Genomic DNA, 26827 nt, shown 5'->3' on the forward strand with positions numbered 1-26827 from the left:
AACCTTTACATTTTTAGAAACCAAAATACCTGGGAGAATGATGAAGAGGCATGCTGTAATTAAGGAGGTAATCTGTTGATGGTGTGGTGGTGGCAATGATTTAGTAAGAGGTGCTGAGCACAGTAAATACATAAGTCAGGAGAATTAGGTGCCCTGTGTTTCAATGAAATTTCATCCGAAAAGTTAGAATTTTGCGACTAGCACACATAAATATATGTCCCAATAGTCCCTTCCACCTATTGCTGTCCACTCACACTTATAACCATTCAGAGCTATCTCCTTGCTATTTAATGTCTAACTTTCTTACTGGCCTGCCAGCAGGGTTTCCCCCACCCAGCTGTGTCCCTTCAGGATCTAAGGAACTATTAAATAAGAAAAAAAATTTTTGTCCATTCCTGTTCCACATTCTGTCAGCATGACCCTTCTCCTTCTCTATGTCCTTCTGAGGCATCCTAATTACTCCACAGAGCTTCACACTGCATGCTGTAGTCCAAAGTACACTGCAGCTCCCCTCCTTCTTTCCTGACAGCCAGTATGTGACCAGTCACGTACTTGGTGGCTGGTCATTCATTAGCTCATACTCATACTCTCTGTTGTTGCTGTTAATCAACCTCAGCAAGCTCTTGATGTTAATGACCATGACTTCTGTTTCTTGTACTCCAGACAGTGTCCTATCATATATAGCTGTTTAATTAATGAATGAATTAGTTAATTTTAACTCAATTCCAGAAATTAAAACATATTTGGCAGCTCAAACCTATGTTATAGTGCATTTCTTGTCAATTTTAAAGTAAAGAGTTTATTTCAACCTTTCTTGAGTGCAAGAAAGGTTCAGTTTTATCTAGAAGTAGGAACATAAACTTATTTATTTATTTATTTATTTTTTGAGGTAGAGTCTTGCTCTGTCACCCAGGCTGGAATGCAGTGGCATGTTATCGGCTCACTGCAACCTCCGCCTCCTGGGTTCAAGCGATTCTCCTGCCTCAGCCTCATGAATAGCTGGGACTATAGGCATGTGCCACCACGCCTGGCTAATATTTTGTATTTTGTATTTTAGAGATGGGTTTTCACCATGTTAGCCAGGATGGCCTAGATCTCCTGAAGTGTGATCTGCCCACCTTGGCCTCCCAAAGTGCTGGGATTACAGGCGTGAGCCACCACGCCCGGCCGGAATATAAACTTATTAAATATCTCCGGAAATCCTTCCTAGTTGGGTAGCTCTGTCCTGTGATTATTTGCTGGGATTGATTTTCATCAACAGTCATCAGCCATAGCATCTGCTATACCTCTGTTGACTCTGTCATCTCCTAGGGGGCTTGTACTCAACATTAATGACATTAGCCCAGGTGACATGTAATTAAGAAAGCAAACCTTTTTCCAACCAAAAATAATACGAGAGATTCCAAATCCAAACAGAACAGAGCTGTGGATCATTTCATGTTTGTCTTCATCTCATTCTCTCCACTCCACTCCACTGACACAGCTTGATGCTTGATTGTCCTCTAAGCCCCTTCCATTGCTGTCGTCTGGGATGCTGGCAATGTATTGTGCTGAAAGGTAAGCTTATTAATAAAGTTAGTAACTTGAAGAGTCAGTGTAGGTTATCTGTAGGATGCTCATTATGAGTCTTGAGTCTGACTGAGTCCAGAAAGCAATGGAATATTCCACATATCCACCCAAAGGACTTCTCTTTCCCCCTTCCCCAGGGTCTGTTTTTCTTGTAAGGGTTCAGAGCTGCCTGGCAGAGGCTGGCTGAAATAGGAGAAATCCTGACTTAAGCTGTTTCAGGAAAGTGACCCAGTCTTTGGAGAATAATAAGGACATAATTAAGTATGAGTAAAAGGCTTAGAGTTAGTCTGTTCTCCTCTGTAATTGGGTGTTCACTAATGTGACGGTTGTTTTTGAGACTGTTGCTTTTACATACATTTTGACTAGCACTTGGAACACTACCTCAGGGTAACTTAAATGAAAGTCTATTTTCCAGGATGGAGTAAACTGACAGAAATTTCCATTGTGAATCAAATCTGCTATAAGTTGTTTGCCTTCTGGGTATTTTTGGGCCCTAGTTGTACTCCTGAAGAAATAACCGCTGTTGCTCCAAGTAGAAAGTGGTTGAGGAGACAGCTAACAGATATGTCCAGTTCTTATTTTCTATCACAGAGATGTGAAAAAAATAGCCTAAATTATCTGAGAAGGAACAGCATTCCTCTGTGCTGGATTTCCAGTGCTTCCCAGCTTTTGCACTGTTAGCTTATTTTTTCCAATGGCCCTATAATAACAATCCACTCCTTTCTCTGCACTCCTGGCCCCTCGTGATGTTTTATCATGCTCATGCTGAAAGAAATGGTGTCTGTGCATACTGTATCTCTTCATTTGGCTTCAGGGATTTCCCTTTGATTTGGAAAGAATAATCTTTCAAATTCCGCTATAAACCATACAGGAGAAAGAGAAAAATAAGATAAAGCTCCTGGAATGTGCACTGGTATTGACATTTCATTCAAATAATGGGCTGCAGGTGAACTATCTTTACTATTGCTCATGTGAATGATCAATTATTATCAATCCAAACTATCAGCAGTGCTGCTCATTATCGATTTATACTGCATGGTTTAATTTTGTCTCCATCCTTCCAGAAATTAAAACAAAGCCAATATTTAGCAGTTCCCGCCATTCACCATGAGCACCTCCACAGCCCCCTAACTCCTCTCTCCCAGTTCTGCCCAGGATATTTATGGTGAGTAGCAAGTTATCTCCTCTTTGGCAGCCATCCCTACTTTCCTGTGTGGAGGAATTGCCCACATTCTCATTTGCAAACAGAGGCTCACTCAAGTGTCACTAAAGGAAAGGAGGTGGAGCCTGAAGAGCTTTAAAAAGCAAAGCTGAGTCATTCCACTTTTCAAAAAGAGAAACTGTATTGGGAGAGGAATCGTATCTCCATATTTCTTCTTTCAGCCCCAATCCAAGGGTTGTGGCTGGAACTTTCCATCAGTTCTTCCTTTCTTTTTCCTCTCTAAGCCTTTGCCTTGCTCTGTCTGTCACAGTGAAGTCGGCCAGAGCAGGGCTGTTAAACTCTGTGAAATTTGTCATAAGGGTGTCAGGTATTCCTTATTGGCTTCCAAATAGACATAGATAAAGAAATCTTTCCTGTGGCTTCCCTTGGCAGGCTGCATTCAGAAGGTCTCTCAGTTGAAGAAAGAGCTTGGAGGACAGCAGCACAACAGGAGAGTAAAAGATGCCCCAGGGCTGAGGCCCCCGCTCAGGCAGCCGCATCTGGGGTCAGTCATACTCACCTTGCCCGAGTCATGCTCCAGCAAAATCAAGCTGTTTTCTTTTGAAAGTTCAAACTCATCAAGATTATGCTGCTCATTCTTTTCATTCTGTTGCCAGTAGTTTTAAAATTTAGTTTTGTTAGTCTCTCAGCACCGCAGCACTGGAGATGTCCTGAAGGTACTCTCGCAGGAAATGAGAATTCTACTTGTGTGGGTAAGTACTCCAATGAAGAGGAGCTCCGGGTCTCCGGAAACTGCCCCCACATCCCTGTTGGTTCAATCTGGTATACTTGGGCATTTAAAAAAGTTTGTCTTTGGGTATGTATAGTTGCTTAATTTTTGTTTTCTGATGCATGTTTATTTTCTTACTGGCCATTAGAGCTAATCTGCTACCAACTATAAAAATTCATAACTCTCAAACTGTACTTCTGTGTATAAGTAAATGAATAGGCCTCATTTTAAACTAGCAGAACATTTCATGGAAGCTTCAGCTTTTACTCTGACAAGAGGAGTAATTAACACCTGGCTGATTGGCTTGGAAATTAGGGAAACAGATGGTTGATTTTTTGTTTGTCTGTTTGAAACTCTTAAGCCACAAAGAAAAAAATCTTTCCTTCTGATAACTTAGTGTAAGAATTCAGAAGTTGCTAAAAATTATTGAAAAATAGGAAGGGAACTGTGAACAAAGGTAATTGTGAAAATTAACCTAAATTTCAATTTCAACCTCCTTCACTTTCTCCCCACTCTTACTGTTTCTGAGGCTCTGACACAACTCCGGAGTTTTAGTAACAGGTGCATTGCAACTTTGAGAACTGCCAAATATGACAATGGGTAAATGAGCCACACTGTCCTCTCATATTAAATGGGTTTTTCGCCAAGGGGAAATGGGAGCTTGACTGAATGCGAATTACAATCCTGCCAAAGGATATTGCCTGAAAAACATTCTCTCTCTAACTGTTAATTCATTTATTTAATCCTTGGGTGGGTCTCCAACCTGCTGCTTAGACACGGCAGCCGCCTCCGTCGATGAGAGGGTATGAGCTGCCCTGACATTCCATTTTTATCAGCTTGCCCTTTTGAGATGGGGTCTGGCTTTTAAAAAGAGGTAGATCGAGGGGGAAAACACAGTACAGTTTCCAGAAGAGACACCTATGGAAGACAGTACACAATAGGCAATAGTTTGAATAAAGAGAGCAGAATGGAGCCAAACTGCCAAAGCTAGGCTGCTGTCCTGGCTCTCCCATTAAGGAAGTTCCCGATGAGGAAATCAGGTGCTTTTGCTCAGAATCTCTGGACTCTGTTCTCAGGTAGCACTCCTTGTAACAGGTGAGCAGAACTCTAGGGTATTTGAAATAAAGACTTAATCCTAGTGATCTCTATGTTCCCAGCACCTAGGACATTCCTGCTTCCATAGCGTGTACTCAGCAAATTCTTGTGTATGAATGAGGCGTCTTTCTCTGATCTGCTAATCACATTGTCCTAGAGAACAGCAACAAAAAGAGGGTGACAAAAGACAAAAATGGCCCCATGAACCTTAGACTCAGCTGTTGGAGGCAGAAGTAAAACTTTTGTATACAGTTATGTCAAATGGACTGGACTCTCTTTGGGGTGGGAGAATTTTCCGTGGAGTAATTGGCAAATATCTAGAGTTGGGCACTGTCATTTGCATGGGATGTGAGGGGTGATGGTTGGGCCAATCTATCAGGCAGCCAGAAGCTAGGAAAGAAGAACTCAGGTTGCTGAAGCACAATCCAAGAAATTACAAAAATGAGCTTTTATGGATGGCTCTAGGATCTCAGAATAGTCTGATTCCTGCTGGCAAGCAAGTCTATGCCTTGTTTTCCTTGTGGTGGCTCAGAATTGCCTTCATTGAGGTAGGTTGTACCCAATAAATATGAAACCCAGGATAGAAACAATGAGTTGGGGAGACTGTGTCACAGCGTGGAAGGAACCACAGGTTTTAGAAACAAACAAGCCTCATTTCATATCCATGCTACCAACTTAATAGCTGAGTTACCTTAGAATAGCTCTGGGAAATAATACCCTCGCCCACTGCTTTTAGGATTTTTTTGTGGGGAATCACATGAGATAACCTAGCATGTACCAAAGCATGGTGCTTAGCAGAGTATGCTCAATAAATGTCCTCTTGGGCTCCACGTCTTGGCTAAATCTCTTTGATCAAGTCATATGATGAGATGCTGTATTTGAACAGTGCAGTGACACGGCACAGATCCATGGAGTGTGGAATGTGTGGATGGCACTTTGGGACTCCCTGCCTCTCTGCTTCCTCATTTCTTGCAAGTCACTGGTTTAAATCCCATACTTTACACTCCTGGTCTCATGTTAACTGATAACTGCCTGGGTCACCCTCTGTCACTGTGTGCATTTCAGAGGATAGTATTTCTTTCTCCTCTCTAAATAGATATGGTGCCATCATCTATTTTTCCCTCATTTAAATTCTACTTGCCTTATTTCTTGCCCTTGGCGTTGAGACAGATCACCTCTGCAGCCACCTGATCCAGCAGGAAGAATGCTTTATGGTCAAACAGTATTCAGGTAAACTTATGCAAGATTGTTACTCATATGACTGCTAGCCGGATAGACCAAGTGATAGCACCACAGTTAGGTTTCTTTCTATTCCCCTCCCTCTCCCTCCTTTTAACTGAGTGTTCTGTTAGCGTCTACTTGAGCTACAGCAGGTGAGGAGAGCAGGAAAGAAAACTGCTGGCAAGTGGTGTCTGAACTTTCAAGGCTATTTACCCTGGAGGACAAATAACAGTTGAAAAACTGTTCCTGTTTGGCTTCTGTACCTGCATTATTTGTATGAACTTTTTTGGTAATAAAGGGTAAGGAAGAAGTACAGCCTTCCAGCTGCAGGAGGGATCCTGGGGTGGCACTAAGTTATCCAACTGGGTAGATCACTTTTAGTAGTAAACAGTGAAATCACTGATTTCAGTACCGGCTAAGGTGTGGTCAGCGTCCCAGTCATGTGCAAACCAGAGTAATTCTGAGACCAGGAGCTTGTTTGTTTTTTCAGCCAGGGTTATGCAATTTTTTTTTTTTTTTTTCTAACGGCAGTGAAACTATCCTCCAAATATTCAGTGGCGTTTGGTCATTGAGCTTAGCGGTAAAGAAGCATAAATTTTGGAGACAGATTGCTTGCCTGGGTTCAAATCCCATTTCTGCTGCTTGTGAACTGTGTGTCTCATTTTCCTTACCCTAAAATGAAGATAATTGTACCCTCTTCCGAGGACTCTTGTCAGTATTGCGTTAATGTATTCATTTTCGATGCTGGCTGCACATTAGAATCACTAATGTCTGGGTGGCCACCCCAGGCAGTCTGGATCAGAGTCTCTTCTGGGAGTGGAATCTAGGCCTCATTTTTTTTTTAATGTTCTCGTGGTGATTCTAACCAACAGCCTGGATTAGAACCACTGACTTAATATATGTAAAGTGCACAAAACAGAGCTTGGCATACAATAAACACTCCATAAGCCTGAGATTCTATTAATGTTTTTGTTGTTTTAAAAATTATTTTTATGAACGTAATAGTATTTTCTAAATGTGGCTTGGTTTCGCCTATAATCATTGAACATTTTTTATACATGACAAAATGCCATATTGAAAAACCCAATAATAGTTCTACAACATTAAAAATTGCAGTCAAAATAATTTTAAAATATATAACTCATATTTTTGTAATCAGAAGAAATGTTTATTAAAAATACAAAAACATATCAACTTGATTTGAGTAAGTACCTTTGTGAAACTGTGGCTCTGGTGTTTGTCTTTTTCTTATACCAACTGATAAAAAATTTCATTCATTGCAAATTAAGTCTGTTTGTCAGGTTTCTTACCGGTAATAATCTTATTTTAACAGCAGCAAAAACAAGCCACTTGAAAGTAATAGTGATTATTTCAATTTTTTACATATTTTTGCCCATGTGTGGAACCCTGCCCTTGACGATTTTTAAAGCTATTGAAAGCGTATAAAAATGGTAAATTAGTTTTCTCGGTTAATTTACATTTTGGGGCTAATTTGAGCTTGTCCAAATATTTGACATTCAATTTAGAAGTTGCTTGTGTTCAGGGTAGAGCAAGTAATTGATTGTTTCCATCAAAAGTAAACAGACTAATAATTTGGCTCAAGTAAATTAAAAACCTTACTTTATAATTTACAAATCTGCCTTTGTGAAAATCCATTTCAAATTATTCCTTGGGTAGTATGATTGGTTGGAGGCTTTTTAGCTTTTAGTTTCTGTCTTTTTTTTTATTTCAATTTTTACTTTACATTCAGGTGTACATGTGGAGGTTTGTTACAAGGGGATATTGTGTGATGGTGAGGTTTGGGCTTCTATTGATCCCATGTGATCAGTTGGTTTTTTATTTTTTGAGACAGGTTTTGCTCTGTCGCCCAGGCTAGAGTGCAGTGGCATGATCTTGGCTCACTGCAACCTCCGCCTCCCAGGTTCACGCAATTCTCCTGCCTCAGCCTCCTGAGTAGTTGGGATTACAGGCATGTGCCAACACACCTGCTAATTTTTGTATTTTTATAGAGAAGGGGTTTCATCATGTTGGCCAGGCTGGTCTCAAACTCTTGACCTCAAGTGCTCAGCCCGCCTCAGCCTCCCAAAGTGCTGGGATTACAGCCATGAGCCACTACGACTGGCCTCAGTTGGTTTATTAAATCAGTAGTCTCCAGACTCCGTTCCATCAGTAAATTAATTAAAATGTAAGCATATGCTTCTAATAAACACATTTATTTATCAATTACATACATGTAATATGTACACTGTACACATGAACATGTGTATGTAATGAACATTACACAACAAATAATATATGTAATATTTTCTTTCTACACAATAGCAAACCATCTTACATAGCCTCTATGTGATATACACCCTCCTTGGAAGATAGTTTTAGAAAATAAGTGAAAAATGGTAGAATAAACGTTTACCTTTTCTTCACTGTAAGCTCTGTTCCTTTCTCTTGATTGCTAGGTGTGTGTGTTTTTTTTTTAATTTCAAATAAAGGTGGATTATTCATAGCGAATGACTTTTCTCAGAGTGTGTAATGGTAGAAACAGAAATGCATGTGGTTGTGCTGAGATTCTTCCAGAAGGAGCAGAAGGCCAGATGATGTTCCTGAGAGGGACCTGGATTTTGAGAAATGCCCAAGTCCTGTGGCTTGCTGGGCTCAGCATCTATTTAAATTAAAGTGACCTGCACCTCCATCATATGTTCCAGGAATCCCAGTGCCTCTCTCCTCTGTCTTGGAAGATGCTGGAGGTAGGGGCTGTGATGAGGAAGGCAAGGCTATGTGTCCCTTTTGGGCCTCCTACTGAACGATTCATCTACTGTGTGTCTCGCTGCCCTCATGTACTGTCCCTTTCCCATACTTCACCATCTCACACCAGCCACCACCCTGTCTCACTTACTTCTTGAAAGAACGAGGAAACAATTGTTATGAGCTGTGAGGGGACAGACTTTACCTGAAGGTTTGCTGTTGGGAGGGTTGCGGCAGGGGCAGGGGCTGCTTACATCCCAGCACTTCCAACAACAAAGTAAAACATTTTTCATTCCTGTTTCTAAAAGTGACACAATGTCATCTGTGGAAGGGACTTGCCAGGCATCTCTTTTTCTTGGGCCTCAGTCTTCCACCACATGAACCAAACCCTCTTTCTCCCACAGTGATACTGACCTGCACCTTGGCCCCTTTCCTGGGCCTCCTTAATCTACTTCAGACCATCCACATCCTTCTGCAGAACATTTTAGATTTCTTCTTCCTCCAGTTTTGCTTTCTGATCATATCGGAGACCTGCCTTTTTAAATGAAAATAACTTTAAAAAACTATTAAATAGTGCACTGATGTGTTTTGCTAAACAAAAACAGTTGTGTACTCCTTTGAGAATTTCTGGCTCCTGGTTTCAAAGTAATCATTTTCCTTTTCCTTCTACAATGGGAGATGTTAATTTTGCTTCTCTCTCTCTCTCTGTCTTATATTCTGAGTCTGGGAAGGGACTACAGCACTTTGGGGCTGGGGAGTGCCTTTACTTTGGCTTGGTGGACACAAGTCATAAGTAAGGCAGGGCACTGACTTGAAAAGAGACTTTTCTCTCCTGGTTATTCTAATGAATCACAGCAAAGATTTCATGTAAGTGGGAAAAAATGAGGTATTTGAAGAAAAATGTTCATCTAGGATTTCAATCCATTAAAAAGCACCCAATCATGGACACCTACAAGAGGATAAGTGACTGTCTTTCAATACTGACACGTTGTCTTCTGAGACAGGAGCTAATAGAAACACATAGCGCATGACATCCTCTTTAACATGAGCTATGTTGACACATACGAACAGGTCTGGTCATGGCCAGTGATTGTGAGTTATGCTATAGGTTGCCCTCCTCCATTATCCACAATCCTTAAAGAGGACTTTAGTAAAAGTTAGAGATTGATCTCACTTGTGCTCAGGTGAAATGAGTGACAGGTAGGGGGGACCTACTTCCAGGAGCACTGTGGCCCCACATTGGTGTGGCCAGAGATCAAGGAGATCAGAGGAGAGCTCTTGATGGGGTGAGGATGAGGGAGGTAGGCCCCGGAATCTCTCAGAAAGGTCTAGGGTAGGAGGATTTTAAAGGAGGCTAATTTCCAGCAATTTGCTTGTGGTGGCATGGTCCAAAAAATTTCACTATAAAAAAGAAATGTGCCCTTATTTAGTAGTTATTGACTGGTCAGGTCAAGTGTAAACTATACACATCTGTAAATAGAGAAGTATGCTCAGAATATTCCCTAGTCAGTCAGTGGTCTGCTATTGGGAGAATCAAATAGTTTGTCTTGTGAATCAGTACAATGTCTTTTATTTTTATCATTGATGTGTAGGTTTCATTTCACAAATTCATATAGATCAATTTATAAGTTGTTTTGTAATCCATACAGAGTTAAAAAGCCAAACATTGAACCTCAGATGAAAGGTAACAAAGATTTCTTACCTGGAAAATAAGTCTTCTAAAATCTGTTCAAAGTCCTTAAACTTCTTGTCATTTTGATTACAATAGAGGAAACTAGGAGAACCTAGCAACTTTCCAATGTAAATTGCCTGATCTAAGCTATTTTAGCAATTATTGTACAGAAGTAGTTTTTATAAACTTATTGCGAACAAAACAATTAAAGACTCAATAACTATCCTCAATAGCTGGAAATGACTGCATTGGAGAGAGCATTTTCAAAATGGTCAGTTTTTAAGAAAGAAATCACTTTCTCTCATTGGTGTGGCCAGAGGTCAAGGAGAACAGAGGAGAGCCCTTGATGGGGCAAGGATAAGAGAGGCAGGCCCTGGAATCTCTCAGAAAGGTCTAGGTCAGTTTTTTGTTTTTTTTTTCTTGAGACGGAGTCTCGCTCTGTCGCCCAGGCTGGAGTGCAGTGGCGCAATCTCGGCTCACTGCAAGCTCCGCCTCCCGGGTTCACGCCATTCTCCTGCCTCAGCCTCTCCGAGTAGCTGGGACTACAGGTGCCCGCCACCACGCCTGGCTAATTTTTTGTATTTTTAGTAGAGACGGGGTTTCACCGTGGTCTCGATCTCCTGACCTCGTGATCCGCCCGCCTCAGCCTCCCAAAGTGCTGGGATTACAAGCGTGAGCCACCGCGCCCGGCCGTCTAGGTCAGTTTTAAAGAAAGAAATCACGTTCTTTTAAAGGACTCCTAAATCTTTTTCAAGAAATTTTAAATTCCAGGAAGCAGTTTAGTGCTTAGTTTAATTATTACTCCAAATTTGGGCCATCCTAGAGCTAGTAAACAAAATATTAGTCTTGTTATATTATAGTTTCTCAAGTGAGAATTAGAATTAACTTTAAGAAAGAACCAGAAACAACAACAGCAACTACAGAGATCCTGACCATTGGAATGTAATTGTCCCCATTGTCTATTTACTTCTTGCCTACAGGCCAGTGCTTTCCTCCAGAATGCTAATATTGTTCACCACGAAGGAAGTATTGCCTAGATATTATGTGAACTAAGAACATAGATTCACTTTGTAGAGATTCTTTATTACCACTGAGGTGGCTGTGCACACAGCCATCCCAGGCCCTTCCCAACTGTCCTGTTTGCTGGGGCTCATGACAAGATGACTGAGAGTCAGGTCTGGAAGGATGAATACTACTATTGCCAGGTGTAGAAGAAGAAAAAATTACACTGAACAGAAGGGATCTTTACACTTCTTGAAAGATCTTACTATCTCTGTAAATGTTTTACTCTCTTGTTTTATATGGCCAAAGTTAATAACTTCCAAAGGCAATTGTGGAATAATGCTTGTCAATATGTCTTTCTTTAGGAGATGTTCTATTTCTTAACAGCATCTTCCAGAGCTTTTTTCTCAATTCTGGGAATTAGCAAATGTATAGAAACTTCAGTTGTTTTAGCCAAATACAAGGCAGAAACTTCTACTCTTATCACCTGTTGACCTCCTTGCTAAGTCTGGAATCTGGATTGGTGTGGGCATCTGTTTTTTTGTTTTTTTTTTTAATTCTGACTTGATTTTCTGATTCTCCCAAGTTGGCCAAACATACTAATGCCTCTCAGTGTCTGGATTTCCCAAGTATTTCCTAGGATATTCAGTACACTGGAATTTGTGTGTGTGTGTGTGAAGGTATTTGGGAGCCAGCCAACTGCTGTGACAGTGATTCATGGCAGGCACCAATTTATTTGCAAAGCTTCTTCCCAGTGATGTAAGAGCCCTTTTGGAGGAAAGCACTGCCTCCTTCCTCCATTCAGACTAGCTTCCCAGGGTGCTATAGACCAGCTTTGTGCATAGTAAGGGAATTACATCCATGAAGTGGTTCTTTCTGTGGGTAGGTGGTTGCTAGGATACAGATAGTTGCAACAGCATCATGGCAGCTGCCTTGTTCTTCAGCACATGGTGTATCAGTTGAGAAATAGTGTTTTATTTCATTCACTCCAATACTTTTCTGGTTAAAATTTTACAAGCTTGAAGAAGGATCTTTCTTTTTCACATACACCATTCCTGTATAAACAGGTCAAAAACAGATTAGTCAAACTGAACATTGTCATAATACATGCCGGTTGACACCAATCCTCTGCTCTTCCAGCCCAGGCCTTCCCTTACGAGGTTTAAAAACATGCCGAATGGTTGAAGTTACCAAGGGTATTCTGGTGTTTTTCTCCCTTCCTCTGAAGTGCATAATTATTCTGTTTACTGTAAGATTTTCAACACAAAGGAAATTAACTTCTCCTTGGTGTGCAGGGAAATTGCAAAGGTTATTGTCATTAATGCTAATTTACCCACTATATCTTTTAGATTCAAGCAAAATTGTTTAGAATGTTCAATGCTCTAAGTGGATCAAAAGGCTTATTATTTTTTGGAAGACAAATTTGAAAAGCCTACTGGAACTTTTATCTCTCCTGGTTATTCTAATGAATCATGGCAAAAATTTCATGTAAGTGGGAAAAAATGAGGTATTTGAAGAAAAATGTTCATCTAGGATTTCAATCCATTAAAAAGCACCCAATCATGGATGCCTACAAGAGGATAAGTGACTGTCTTTCAATACTGACATGTTGTCTTCTGAGACAGGAGCTAATAGAAACACATAGCGCATGACATCCTCTTTAACATGAGCTATGTTGACACATATGAAGTTACCAGGTTTATTACTTCCAAGAAATGCAGTGCCATTTTGAAACAAAGGATACATTTTAAGCAGAGTGAATTCTGGTTGGTTCTTTATACAGTGGGTTGATCTTGTCACGCAGGCAAAAATAGAGCAGTTTTTGGGCAGATTGTTCTAGTGTTACATTTGCTTGTTGCCTTACTTTGCAAGAAGTTCTCTCATCTTTGGTCAGCGTCCTATGTCTGGCATGTCATGTTAGGCCTCAGCTTTTGAAATTGATAGGGTCTAATTCTGGAGCTGATACAAGCTGTTAATACCTACCTCTTAGATTGCTATGAGTACTAAATGGATTAATTCATGTAAAGTGCTTAGAATCTTAGCTGACACAGTGAGTTATCAGCAAATATTGGCTATTACTCTCTACCAAAAACCATAAATGAGACATATTAGAAACATCTTTGCCTTCTATAATTTTTCTAATATATTATTAGAAAATAATATATTATTTTCTTCAAATTTTCAACAATGCTTAGAGAAGTCGGTTTCCTGGGATGGGCTAAGTCCTAAAAACCATCTTAACCAGCAGGTTCTTCGTGATTTTTAAAAAATTACCCTTTTTATTATCCTAACGTAAGACAAAACTCCCCATTAATTATTTTTTAATAGTTAATCTTGCTATTTGTTACATATGTCTTCAAGAGAATTATGTAAAATATTCTTTCTGTATATTTATATAGCTGTACCTATAGGTATATATGTATATAGGTAGGGCCCAGAACTTAATGACCAGTGTAGGATTAATGAGAACAGTGAAACTGGGCTCAGGAAATAACAATACGCCAACACTTCTTAATTTTACCTCATTTTTATCTATTTGTCTAGAACACTCAGGATATAGTATCTATGGGCAAATATTTATGTGTTTATCCTTGCAATTTGAGAAACTAAATTTAAAGCTGGTTAAAAAAGAGAGAAGATAATTGTATTCAGTATAAATGAGACTTACACCAAATTTTGTACCTCCAATAAATTTTTTATAGATTTAATCAGTAGATTAATTTTTAGAATTCCTTTAGAAAGTTGAGTGTTTAGTGTCACTTAGGGGGAAGTTATTTGTTTTAAGTTATTGTTTTACTTCATTTAGTAGGACTCATGATGACATATTTTAAAATTATTTTTATTATTTTTTGAGACAGGGTCTCACTCTTGTCACCCAGGCTGGAGGGCAATGGCGCAATCAAGGCACACTGCAGCCTTGACTTCCTGAGCTCAGGTGATGCTTCCACATCAGCTTCCTGAGTAGCTGGAACTACAGGTGTACGCCAGCACACCCAACTAATTTCCGTATTTTTAGTAGAGACAGGACTTCACCATGTTGCCCAGGCTGGTCTTGAACTCCTGAGCCCAAGAGAGCCACCCACCTTGGCCTCCCAAGTGCTGGGATTATAGGTGTGAGCCACCACGCCTGGCCTATGACACATTATTGATTTCATATTTGAAGTTCCAAGAAACAGAGAAGGAAACAATTCACAGAAAGTAGAGGTTAAGGTGAATAATATTTATGTAGGAATTTATTACAAGTTTAAACCTCCTTGCTAAAGTGACACAAACAAGAAAGTTATTGAATTCTTTAGTGCATACAGAATATGAATTAAATTGATAAATGTCAGATTACAAAGGGTCTTCAAGATCATTTAGCCCAACTGCTTCTTATTATGGATGAGAGGCTGAGATCCAGACAGATGAAGTAGCTTCTCAGGTCCTATGAGAATATAGCTCAGGACCCTAGACTCTTATTCTGCGAAATTTACAATGCACATGACACCTCCCAAGACTGATTGTTGAAAGTCCATCAATGTAATGATTTTATTAGTTCTTTCTACCAAAAAAAATTAATAGTTTAAAGTTGGTTTAGGAAAACTTTCTTAATATATCTAGTTCTCTATGTTGAAAGCACTTTGAAAGTAGGATTGAATAAATGAAATTTCCTTTTATATAAATTACATCCATGAATTAACTCAAATCAAGTCAGCAAGTATTTATTGGACGCTAGGTGCTTGGGCTGACAGTGGAGATAATCACTGATCCACATACACAGGGTTCCCTGACAGGGCAATGGGGCTCCAGAGCTTAGTCAGCAGTTTACCTGATGACTTACAGATCCTCTTATTTGGTTTTATCAAAACTAACTCTTACAAAATTCAACAAGTGGCTCAGATGCCTTCCTGCAAAGAAACTAAAGATTGCAGACAACACTAATATTGCAAACCTAAGAGAATAATGAGGAAAGGGCAGCCTTGACACCTTTCTTATTCCTAGGATGAGCTTTTTGTTGGCTACATAAGAGCTGAACGCAATGTAAATCTCCGTAGATCTGACCAAAAAAAAGTTAAAACAAGAAATTAACAAGAAGACAGCCTGAAAAATGGATTTACAATTGTTATTATTAGTGATGAACCTCACAAAAATTGTAAAGTGTACCTGGGAAGATGTTAGCTAATGGTAACATGAAGTCATCAGGACAAGCAAGATATTTGTAAATGAGTATCCAGGATCTGAAAATGATTTTTTATAATTTTTACAGTTGTGTTCAAAGTTATGATAGTTAAGAAGACTCTATTTACTAAGCTTAATGAAAAAAGTCAGAAGCCTCTCTTGAGGTTTCTTACATTATGGCAAAAGAGGAAAAGCCTGATATTATTGGTGAAACACTTGTTCTTCCTGCTTCCTGTGGTGGTAAAATATTGCTAAAATAATACATGAAAAACCACATGACAACAAATTAAAATGTGTTCCTTTGTAAACAAATACTGCTGAAAACTGTACAGAAAGAATCAATGAAAATGTGATGAAGTAAGTACTAAGCAATTATACTGTTGAATGAAAGTAAAGGTGTTTCTAATATATTACAGCATATGGTTATTTTCTAGAAAGTAATAGCCAACGTTTACTGGGAACTCACTATGTGTCAGACAAGATTCTAAGCACTTTAGGTGAATTATTTTACTTATTCTTTTTAACAATCTCTGAGGTAAGTATTACTATTATTCCCCTTTTATTTTTGCAGATGAAGAAACCAAGACACGGAGAGCTTAAGTCATGTGCTGAAGGCCACACTGCCAATAGTATTGGAGCCAATAAAGAGTCAACATGAGTACTCTGTCTCCAGTGCCAGTAATCTTAGCCACTATCATAATTACCTCAACAATGAAATGCTCAGAGAGCTATAATTCTTGTCTATGAGAGAGTAAGGGAAACATGCAACAGAAAATAAATTTTCTCAGTGAAAGTTCTCAGAAGTCAGAAATGACTTTTTTATATATCAAAAAATGTTCTATGAAAAAAATAGTATAAGTGTATTCCGCAGTGGTACAGCCACTGCATTTACTAGAACATCAACCAAAAAGCATTCTTGGTGAGATCACAGAGAACACTACAGCCTTCACAGCAAGACGTGTGGCAAAGAAGTTGAAACTGGAATTGCATCAAGCATTATGGAACGTCATTGATGTAGTTATTCCTATAAAACAAGACTAGTCTCTTTATAATACTTTGTATTGGATGGGGAGTAATCATAAAAATATTTGTCTTACATACTTTCCAAATAGTATCTTGAAGCAAAGCACTTAATAGAACAGTCAAATGTCACATGTCACAAAACGTCAAATGTCACAAGCAGGAGGACTGCTTGAGGCCAGAGTTTGCGACCAGCCTAGGCAACATAGGAGACCCTATCTCTACAAATAACTTAAAAACTTAGCTGGGCATGGTGGTATGTGACTGTAGTCTTGGCTTTTCGGAAGGCTGAGGTGGGAGGATCTCTTGAGCCCAGGAGTTCAAGGCTGAAGTGAGCTAGGATTGTGCTACTACACTCCAGCCTGGGCAACAGAGTGAGAGGCTTTTTTTTTCTTTTTTTGAGACGGGGTCTCGCTCAGTCGCCCAAGCTGGAGTGCAGTGGCACGATCTCATCTCACTGCAAGCTCCGCCTCTCGGGTTCACGCCACTCTCCTGCCTCAGCCTCCCGAGTAGCTGGGACTACAGGCGCCCGCCACCACGCCCAGCTAATTTTTTTTTTTTGTATTTTTAGTAGAGACGGGGTTTCACCGAGTTAGCCAGGATGGTCTCGATCTCCTGAGCTCGTGATCTGCCCGCCTTGGCCTCCCAAAGTGCTGGGATTACAGGCGTGAGCCACTGCACCCGGCCGAGACGCTGTCTTTAAAAGAAGAAAAAGAAAAGGACAAGTGTTTAACAATTTTTGGCTTTTTCAAAATGTTTGTGATTACAGATAGATGTCAGTAGTATGCTACCCAAAAAGTAACTACAACAACAAAACTTTATCCAAGTTACAGGTGATGTTTTAACAAGTGAGAAAGTGACTACTAATTATAAGAAATTTGTGTAGAAAGAGAGCAGTTTGAAGATAGATGTTGGAGATGTTTCCATTGTTGTGTGATTTTATTGTTGAATCAATGCCAGTATGTCACCTGTTAAAAATTCTTGTGTCTGCGCTTTTACAACATTTACAAACAGCTTTCTAAGCTATTTTTAAAAATCTTCCAAATACAGAGTTTTTGTCTTTTTAAATCCACTTGTTAAAAACATAAAACGCAATACCTTCTGGTTAGTTTTCATTTACTGTTTAAAATCTAGAAAGATAGAAATTTGCTGGTCTAATTCAACAAAATTTGTGAATAATTGAGGGATGTAATTAAACAGTAAATTTCGTGATTTTGTAAATACAGCCAATGATGTATTTATTTCATTTGATATAGACATAATTGTGAAAAATTATTTTTGTTTAAAAAAGCTGCCAAAAACCAAATATCAAAACATGTTGATCTTTAAACTAGATTTTTTATCAAATTCAAGCTTTTCAGTAAACGCAAACTAATCAGAAGGTGTTATGTAATCTCAATTTTTAACATGCAGGGGGACTTTTGGGACTGTGGGACATTCCCAACTGGAGATGTCCACCAAAGACATGTCCAGGCCGGACACGGTGGCTCACGCCTGTAATCCTAGCATTTTGGGAGGCTGAGGCAGGTGGATCACGAGGTCAGGAGATCGAGACCATCCTGGCTAACACGGTGAAACCCCGTCTCTACTAAAAACACAAAAAATTAGCCAGGCGTGGCGGCAGGCGCCTGTGGTCCCAGCTACTCTGGAGGCTGAGGCAGGAGAATGGCGAACGAACCCGGGAGGTGGAGTTTGCAGTGAGTGGAGATTGCGCCACTGCACTCCAGCCTGGGCGACAGAGTGAGACTCCGTCTCAAAAAAAAAAAAAAACAAAAAAAGACACGTCCAAAAGTAGATGCAAAACTCAGTAGGCAGATCAGGATGGTGATTTCTGAATTTTGCCGTGTGCGTGTGTGTGTGTGTGTGTGTGTGTGTGTGTGTGTGTGAAACATTTGGAAAAACTTTTCTAATGCTTTAATGTTGGTAATAAAATTGAGCATAATTTGTGTTGAAAAGCTGAGGGGTGTTTAAACACTCTTACTTAAGATGAAGGATTACCTACAGCATAGGAACATTATAACAGTTCACTGTTCTGCAAAACTGAATTATTATGAGTTTTAAAAGTTATAATGAGCTGTAGTATTGGATAACGGATAGACACATAAATTAATAGAACAGAAGAGAAAGTTCAGAAACGGACTCACACAAGTACATTCATTTGATATTTAACAAAGATGTTAAAGCAATTTAATGGTGAAAGGCCAGTCTTTTTCAACAAAGGGTGTTGGACCAATTAGACATCTATAAGCAAAATAATAAACATCAATCAATACATTAGTTTGATCAGGAAAGGTGGGACAACTCAAAGAGTAGGGTAGGGTGGGGATAGGTTCCCGGTTACAGAAAATTTTTCAAAGATTTTCTGATTGGCAATTAATTAAAAGACTTATCATCTAAGGACCTGGAATCAGTAGAAAGGAATGTCTGGGTTAAGATAAGGGGTTGTGGAGACCAAGGTTTTATTATGCAGATGAAGCCTCCAGGTAGCAGGCTTCAGAGCTCTTATAAGATCTAAAAAGGTGCCAGACTCTTAGTTAATTCTCTCCTGGGTCAGGGGAAAGACCTAGAAATGAATGGGGGTTATCTGCAGAATGTAGATTTTCCCATCAAGAGACAGCTTTGCAGGACCATTTCAAAACATGTCAAAGAAATATATTTTGGGATAAAATATTTTGATTTCTTTCAGGGTCTGCTATTTGTCATGTGATGCTATACTAGAGCTAGGCTGGAATTTGGTTGTCTTATTGCTACAAAAAGTCTGTTTTGTCAATCTTAAGATCGTTCTTTTAATGTTAATGCTGGTCAGCTGTGCCTGAATTCCAACGGGAGGAGGGTGTAATAAGGCATGTCCCACCCTCACTTCCCATCATGGCCTGAACTAGTTTTTCAGGTTGACTTTGAAATGCTCTTGGCTGAGAGCAGGGGTCTATTCAGTTGGTTGGGAGGCTTAGAATTTTATTTTTTGTTTACAAATGCAATATATTATAGAAGTAGACATAAAATTATTCAAGCGATGTAATTATAGGAATCTATTTAAAGGGACCTGCTTTATAATTAATTCTGGAAGATGGATGTAGGGAATCTAGCCTTATGGTGAATATGCCTAGAACAGTGTTTCCTGGTGTGGGTTCCTTGACACAACTGAACTAAAACACACCGAACAAATTCTAGTACATTCAGATAAGCAGTATAGCTTGGTCTTTAAAAGCTAGGATGTGTGATGAGAAAGGCACAGCTTTGTACCCCTACCCCGCTATTTATTGGCCTTGTGACTTGTGGCAAGTTAACTGCTTGAAACTTTCCTTTCTTCTTCTGTAAAATAGAGATGTTGAGAACACTTACCTCCTAGTGTTCTCTAATTAAATGAAATAATGCATTCAATATGCTACCCCACAGATAACACACAATATGTTGACTATAATTATTCTGATGAAATTCACCACCCACCCTGTTAGAGTGTTAGAGTGTGGAATAGCACATTAAAGACTGAAAAGTCCTGTTGAAAACAAAACGAAACAAGTTTCATGTTGCAGAACTTGCTAGTCTCAATTAATAGCCTGAGGACCTGGGAACTAAGCCTCTTCAGTTTACATGTAAATGTGGTTGGGGGTAGGTAGGGGCTGTTTTCTGCTCTGGATGACACATTTCTATCACTACTCTAGGCAATCTTCATTCACAATTTTGGGGAAGCAAAATGAGTTCCAGAGCATTTTTTTTAATGGAATTAAGACTTAAATTCAAATCTCCTGGCTCTTATTTCTGGGTGTATTATTTTTAAATCATCTGGCTTCTCTCTCTCACTTGACCTGAATTTTGACGTAGATGAATAAACTGAGAAGAAAGCTGTGAAAAGAAATTTGTGCTTGATATGGTTGGCTCTGTGTCCCCACCTAAATTCCATCTTGAATTGTAATCCCCAGGTGTTGAGGGAGAGACCTGGTGGGAAGTGATTGGATCATGAGGGCAGTTTCCCCAATGGTGTTCTCGTGATAGTGAGTGAGTTCTCACGAGATCTGATGGTTTTATAAGGGGCTTCACCGGTTTGCTGTCTCTTCTCGCTCCTGCCGCATGTGAAGAAGGTCCTTGCTTCCACTTTGCCTTCCGCCATGATTGTAAGTTTCCCGAGGCCTCACCAGCTGTGTGGAGCTGTCACTCAATTAAACCTCTTTCCTTTGTGTTACGCAGTCTTGGGTATTTCTTTATAGCAGTGTGAAAATGGACTAATACAGTGCTCTTTTAAGTACCGTAACTGAAGAGGAGATGAGATAGTTTTTCAGAGTGAACAAAACGCTCTGTACTTCATAAAAGTACAAGCTGTCATTTAAGTCAGCCCCTGGGGAGTAGTAATAAATGACTCTTCTCAGGGGCTTTCAGTGGGAGCAGTGTGAGGAGGCCTCAGCCTTCCTTATGTAGGTACATTAGTTTAGAACCACATTCTTTTCTCATGGTGTCACTGAAGTTTTTGAGGTCCAGAAGCTCCGTTTGCACTCTCTTCATCTTGTGAGCTTTCAGTCTGTCTCTAGATTTAGGGCAAGAAACCTGTGGTGGTGAGGGCAGGTGGCAGTGTTGACCTGGGAGACAGCTAGGATTTCTTGTTAATCTGGTTGTGGTTATCATTTATGTGTTAACTAGCTCTCATGAGTGTTTGCCCCCAAGGCCTGCAGAAGACAGGTAATGTCTCCTCTCACTTACCTGTGTGGGGCACTCCCTCAGACTCACAGAGGATGAAGGGGTGTGTGTTATGAAATGTTCTGTTTCTGTCTCCTACTTCAAGCAAAGCCTGCTTTTCATCACTGACCTCTGTGCTCTGTAGTCATAGTTCTTTCTAGTCACTGATGAACATCTTCAATGTGCTCCAAACATTCTGAACTCCTTTCTAATTCCTGAAGATCCCCTACTAATCCCTGGGTTGAGAAGTCAGAGGTTCTAATTGATTTGCTGTTTGCTGCCTTAAGGTTTGTGTTCCCTAGAAATGATGTTTCGTTTTCTATGTACTTCCCCCCTTACTGAACTGCACCCAAAACAAATGTTGTAGGTTTTGACATGGGAAAGCTTTAGCTGTTCAAACATGCACACCTTGTTGACATTCAAATCCACAGACTGTACCACACATCAGTGTTTACAGAGTCCTTGACAGGTCTGAAAAAACATTACCATATTTATCATTTCCATTGTTAGAACAGAATAATGGCAAATGATATACATGTAGTCCTCCACAATTAATAAAATACTTTCACATCTGTAATTATTATTCACAAAGCTTAATTCTCAAAATGTTTCATTTTCTTTAAAATTATATTTTATTACATTCTTACAAATATAGCCTGGGCTCTGGTTTACATAAAATGATGTTGACAGTGTAGGAAAAATAAACGGTGCTTTGAGGGAATGGAATTACAATTGGTTACGCAAAGAAAATGAAGATTGTAATATCTTGACATGTGACAACCCAGACCAAGGCAGGGTAGAGTTGGAAGTGTACTAGATTGCGAGTCCACTAGATTGCGACTGCAGTACCTGGATTCTAATTCCAAGTCTACACCTACTAGTGGTGGGACTTTGGGAAACATCATTGAATTTCCTCTTAATTAGATCCGTGTTTTCCCGGTTCACCAAGACCTGAGAATCACCTGGAGTGCCTGTTTAAAAAAAAAAAAAAAAAAAAAAGAAAAAAGCATAGCCCTCAGCCCAGCCCTGCTGGATTAACTGGAATCTCAAGAGTAGAGTAAGGATCTGCAAAAATTACGAACATTCACTCACACAGAGGCACCCTGGGTGATTCTCTTAAACAAACAATTTTGGGAAACAATTTGAAAATGTCAAGAGTATTCCTAGTTGCTAGGAACTGTATGCTATGATTAGATGGGCAAAATCTGAAGATAAAATGTATTAATTATTTATACTTTGATTTTATAGTTTTATAATTACTCTATTTTTTTGAAAAGTTACAGAAATTAGTGCTATAATTTGTGTTTTATGAATTTAAAAATTCTTGAGATTTCTCTTTTCCCTTTGACTTATTGGTTTATTGGTTCATGGTGTTATGTTGAGGATAAATGAGGTCAGGATGTAAAAATTTGTTATTATTGCTGTTAGTAAAATAACTACCATTGACTAGACCCATCTTTTATTAATTTGATATATCTGTTTCTATGGCTTTGTTCCTATTAGTAACAGCTCAAATAAACAGAACACAATTATTTCTTCATTAGTTTATTGATTTATTCAAAATTTTTGAGTGCCTATTATGTATATGTGCCTATTATGTGTTATGTGGTAAGGAATATTAAAATGTTTAAAGAGCCTTTTCTTTCTCTTTTTTTTACATGAAAGCCTCCCATTTAGTAATTTTTTTTTTTGAGATGGAGTCTCGCTCTGTCGCCCAGGCTGGAGTGCAGTGGCATGATCTCAGCTCACTGCAAGCTCTGCCACCCGGGTTCACACCATTCTCCTGCCTCAGCCTCCCGAGTAGCTTGGACTACAGGCGCCCGCCACCACACCCGGCTAATTTTTTTTTTTTTTTTTGTATTTTTAGTAGAGGTGGGGTTTCACCGTGTTAGCCAGGAAGGTCTCGATCTCCTGACCTCGTGATCCACCCACCTCAGCCTCCCAAAGTGCTGGGATTACAGGCATGAGCCACTGCACCCGGCCCAATATTTTTTAATAAATAAAATATTTTATTGATCTCACCAATATGTCAATGCATTAGGAAATTAACAATATGTATTGCATACATTTATTCAGCATAGACTATAGAGCATGCATGATACACATAGCAGAGAACTCTTAGAAATAAATCTAGATGTCCGTGGTAATCTTTGCCCCATGAATTAGTAGCTATGAGTTTAAGGTGTCTCTTCCTAGTGTCTTCATTTTCTCCATGATGAATTGCTGTATTAGAGACAAATTATTAGAGACAAGTTATACCAATGTTCTAGTCCCTGGGTTCAAATCCAAGCAGTTGCACAGCCTATGTAGTGAAAACTTGGTTCTGGCAAAAAGCAATGGCAAATGATATACATGTAGTCCTCCACAATTAATAAAATACTTTCACATCTATAATTTCTTTTTTTTTCCATAATAATCCTCTGATACAGGCAGGGGAGATCCTGTGAGATGTCCAGAGAAGCGAAGCTGGTGGGGCCAGGACTGGAAACCAGGCCTCTGGCTTTCTGTCTGGTGCCCTTTCCCTTTTTCCCAAGATGCCTACGTGATTCTACAACTGCAATGGAGCATGGGCCCTCACTACATGTCTGCATAGTGGGGCTTGTATTGTAGCAAAGATCTGGGAATAATAATTTGAGTGAATTCTCTTAGACATTTATGCTGGCACCTATTTCAAACTCTCATGATCTTACAGTTCTCCCAGCCTCTTGTAGCATTTCTTTTTTTTTTTTTTACTTTAAGTCCTACAATACATGTGCACAACGTGCAGTTTTGTTACATAGGTATATATGTGCCATGTTAGTTTGCTGCACCTGTCAACTCGTCATTTACATTAGGTATTTCTCCCAGTGCTATCCCTCCACCAGCCCTCCACCTCCCAACAGGCCCCGGTGTGTGATGTTCCTCTCCCTGTGTCCATGTGTTCTCTTTGTTCAACTCCCACTTTTGAGTGAGAACATGCAGTGTTTGGTTTTCTGCCCTTGTGATAGTTTGCTGAGAATGATGGTTTCCAGCTTCAAACATGTCCCTGCAAATGACATGAACTCATCCTTTTTTATGGTGGCATAGTATTCCATGGTGTATATGTGCCACATTTTCTTTATCCAGTCTATTATCGATAGACATTTGGGTTGGTTCCAAGTCTTTGCTAATGTGAATGGTGCCACAGTAAACATATGTGTGCATGTGTCTGTATAGTAGCATGATTTATAATCCTTTGGGATTATATCCAGTAATGGGATTGCCGGGTCAAATGGTATTTCTAGTTCTAGATCCTTGAGGAATTACCACACTGTCCTCCACAATGGTTGAACTAATTTATACTCCCACCAACAGTGTAAAAGTGTTCCTGTTTCTCCACATCCTCTCCAACATCTGTTGTTTCCTGACTTTTTAATGCTTGCCATTCTAACTGGCATAAGATGGTATCTCACTGTGGTTTTGATTTGCATTTCTCTGATGACCAGTGATGATGAGCATTTTTTCATGTGTCTGTTGGCTGTATAAATGTGGTCTTTTGGAAAGTATCTGTTCATATTCTTCGTCCACTTTTTGATGGGGTTGTTTGGTTTTTTCTTGTAAATTTGTTTAAGTTCTTCGTATATTCTAGATATTAGTCCTTTGTCAGATAGGTAGATTGCAAAAATTTTCTCCCATTCTGTAGGCTGCCTGTTCCCTCTGATGATAGTTTCTTTTGCTGTGCAGAAGCTCTTTAGTTTAATTAGATCCCATTTGTCTATTTTGGCTTCTGTTGCCATTGCTTTTGGTATTTTAGTCATGAAGTCTTTGCCCATGCCTATGTCCTGAATGGTATTGCCTAGGTTTTCTTCTAGGGTTTTTATGGTTTTAGGTCTTACATTTAAGTCTTTAATCAATCTTGAGTAAATTTTTGTGTAAGGTGTAAGGAAGGGATCCAGTTTCAGCTTTCTACATATGGCTAGCCAGTTTTCCCAGCATCATTTATTAAAAAGGGAATCCTTTCCCTATTGCTCGTTTTTGTCAGGCTTGTCAAAGATCAGATGGTTGTAGATGTGTGGTGTTATTTCTGAGGCCTCTGTTCTGTTCCATGGGTCTATATATTTGTTTTGGTACCAGTACCGTGCTGTTTGTATATTTTGAAGTAAGGTAGCATGATGCTTCCAGCTTTGTTCTTTTTGCTTAGGATTTTCTTGGGTATAGGGGCTCTTTTTTCATTACATATGAACTTTAAAGTAGTTTTTTCCAATTCTGTGAAGAAAGTCAGTGGTAGCTTGATGGGGATAGCACTGAATTTATAAGTTACTTTGACAGTATGGCCATTTTCACGATATTGATTCTTCCTATCCATGAGCATGGAATGTTCTTCCATTTGTTTGTGTCCTCTTTTATTTCCTTGAGCAGTGGTTTGTAGTTCTCCCTGAAGAGGTTCTTCACATTCCTTATAAGTTGGATTCCTAGGTATTTTATTATCTTTGTAGTAATTGTGAATGGGAGTTCATTCATGATTTGGCTCTCTGTTTGTCTGTTATTGGTGTATAGGAATGCTTGTGATTTTTTCACATTGCTTTTGTATCCTGAGACTTTGCTGAAGTTGCTTATCAGCTTAAGGAGATTTTGGGCTGAGACGATGGGGTTTGCTAAATATACAGTCATGTCATCTGCAAACAGAGACGATTTGACGTCCCTTTTTCCTAACTGAATACCCTTTATTTCTTCCTCTTGCCTGATTGCCCTGGCCAGAACTTCCGATACTATGTTGAATAGGAGTGGTGAGAGAGGGCATCCTTGTCTTGTACCAGTGTTCAAAGGGAATGCTTCCTGTTTTTGCCCACTCAGTATGATATTGACTGTGGGTTTGTCATAAGTAGTTTTTATTATTTTGAGATACGTTCCATCAATACCTAGTTTATTGAGAGTTTTTAGCATGAAAGGGTGTTGAATTTTATCGAAGGCCTTTTCTGCATCTATTGAGATAATCATGTGGTTTTTGTCATTGATTCTGCTTGTGATGAATTATGTTTATTGATTTGTGTATGTTGAAGCAGTCTTGCATCTCAGGGGTGAAGCCAACTCGGTCGTGGTGGATAAGCTTTTTGATGTGCTGCTGGGTTCGGTTTGCCAGTGTTTTATTGAGGATTTTCATGTCAATATTCATCAGGGATATTGGCCTAAAATTCCCTTTTTTTGTTGTGTCTCTGCCAGGCTTTGATATCAGGATGATGCTGGCCTCATAAAATGAGTTAGGGAGGATTCCCTCTTTTTCTATTGATTGGAATAGTTTCAGAAGGAATAGTACCAGCTCCTCTTTGTACCTCTGGTAGAATTTGGCTGTGAATCCGCCTGGTCCTGGACTTTTTATGGTTGGTAGGCTATTAATTATTGCCTCAATTTCAGAGCCTGTTATTGGTCTATTCAGAGATTCAACTTCTTCCTGGTTTAGTCTTGGGAGGGCGTATGCGTCCAGGAATTTATCCATTTCTTCCAGATTTTCTAGTTTATTTGCATAGAGGTGTTTATAGTATTCTGTAACGGTAGTTGGTATTTCTGTGAGATCGGTGGTGATATCCCCTTTATCATTTTTTATTGTGTCTATTTGATTCTTCTCTCTTCTTTATTAGTCTGGCTAGCAGTCTATTTTGTTAATCTTTTAAAAAAAACGAGTTCCTGGATTCATTAATTTTTTGAAGAGTTTTTCATGTCTCTATCTCCTTCAGTTCTGCTCTGATCTTAGTTATTCTTTGTCTTCTGCTAACTTCTGAATTTGCTCTTGCTT

The 26827-nt window shown here is 39.4% G+C and overlaps 1 protein-coding gene across 4 annotated transcripts in view; it reads left to right on the forward strand.

Annotated features, from left to right (window-relative positions):
* The first annotated feature begins 2897 nt into the window (after positions 1–2897).
* Positions 2898–26827, forward strand: part of EGF (epidermal growth factor) — a 102691-nt gene continuing 78761 nt past the window's right edge. For 3 of the 4 annotated variants that reach the window (XM_003269351.4, XM_003269352.4, XM_003269353.4), the window contains exon 1: positions 3357–3483. In XM_003269351.4, the coding sequence (XP_003269399.3) occupies positions 3357–3483 (127 nt within the window). Of the gene's footprint in view, positions 3484–26827 lie in introns of all 4 variants that reach the window. The other variant, XM_030798013.1, reaches the window with a different exon arrangement.

This window comes from Nomascus leucogenys, chromosome 18, assembly GCF_006542625.1.
Source record: "Nomascus leucogenys isolate Asia chromosome 18, Asia_NLE_v1, whole genome shotgun sequence".
Lineage (NCBI taxonomy): Eukaryota > Metazoa > Chordata > Mammalia > Primates > Hylobatidae > Nomascus > Nomascus leucogenys.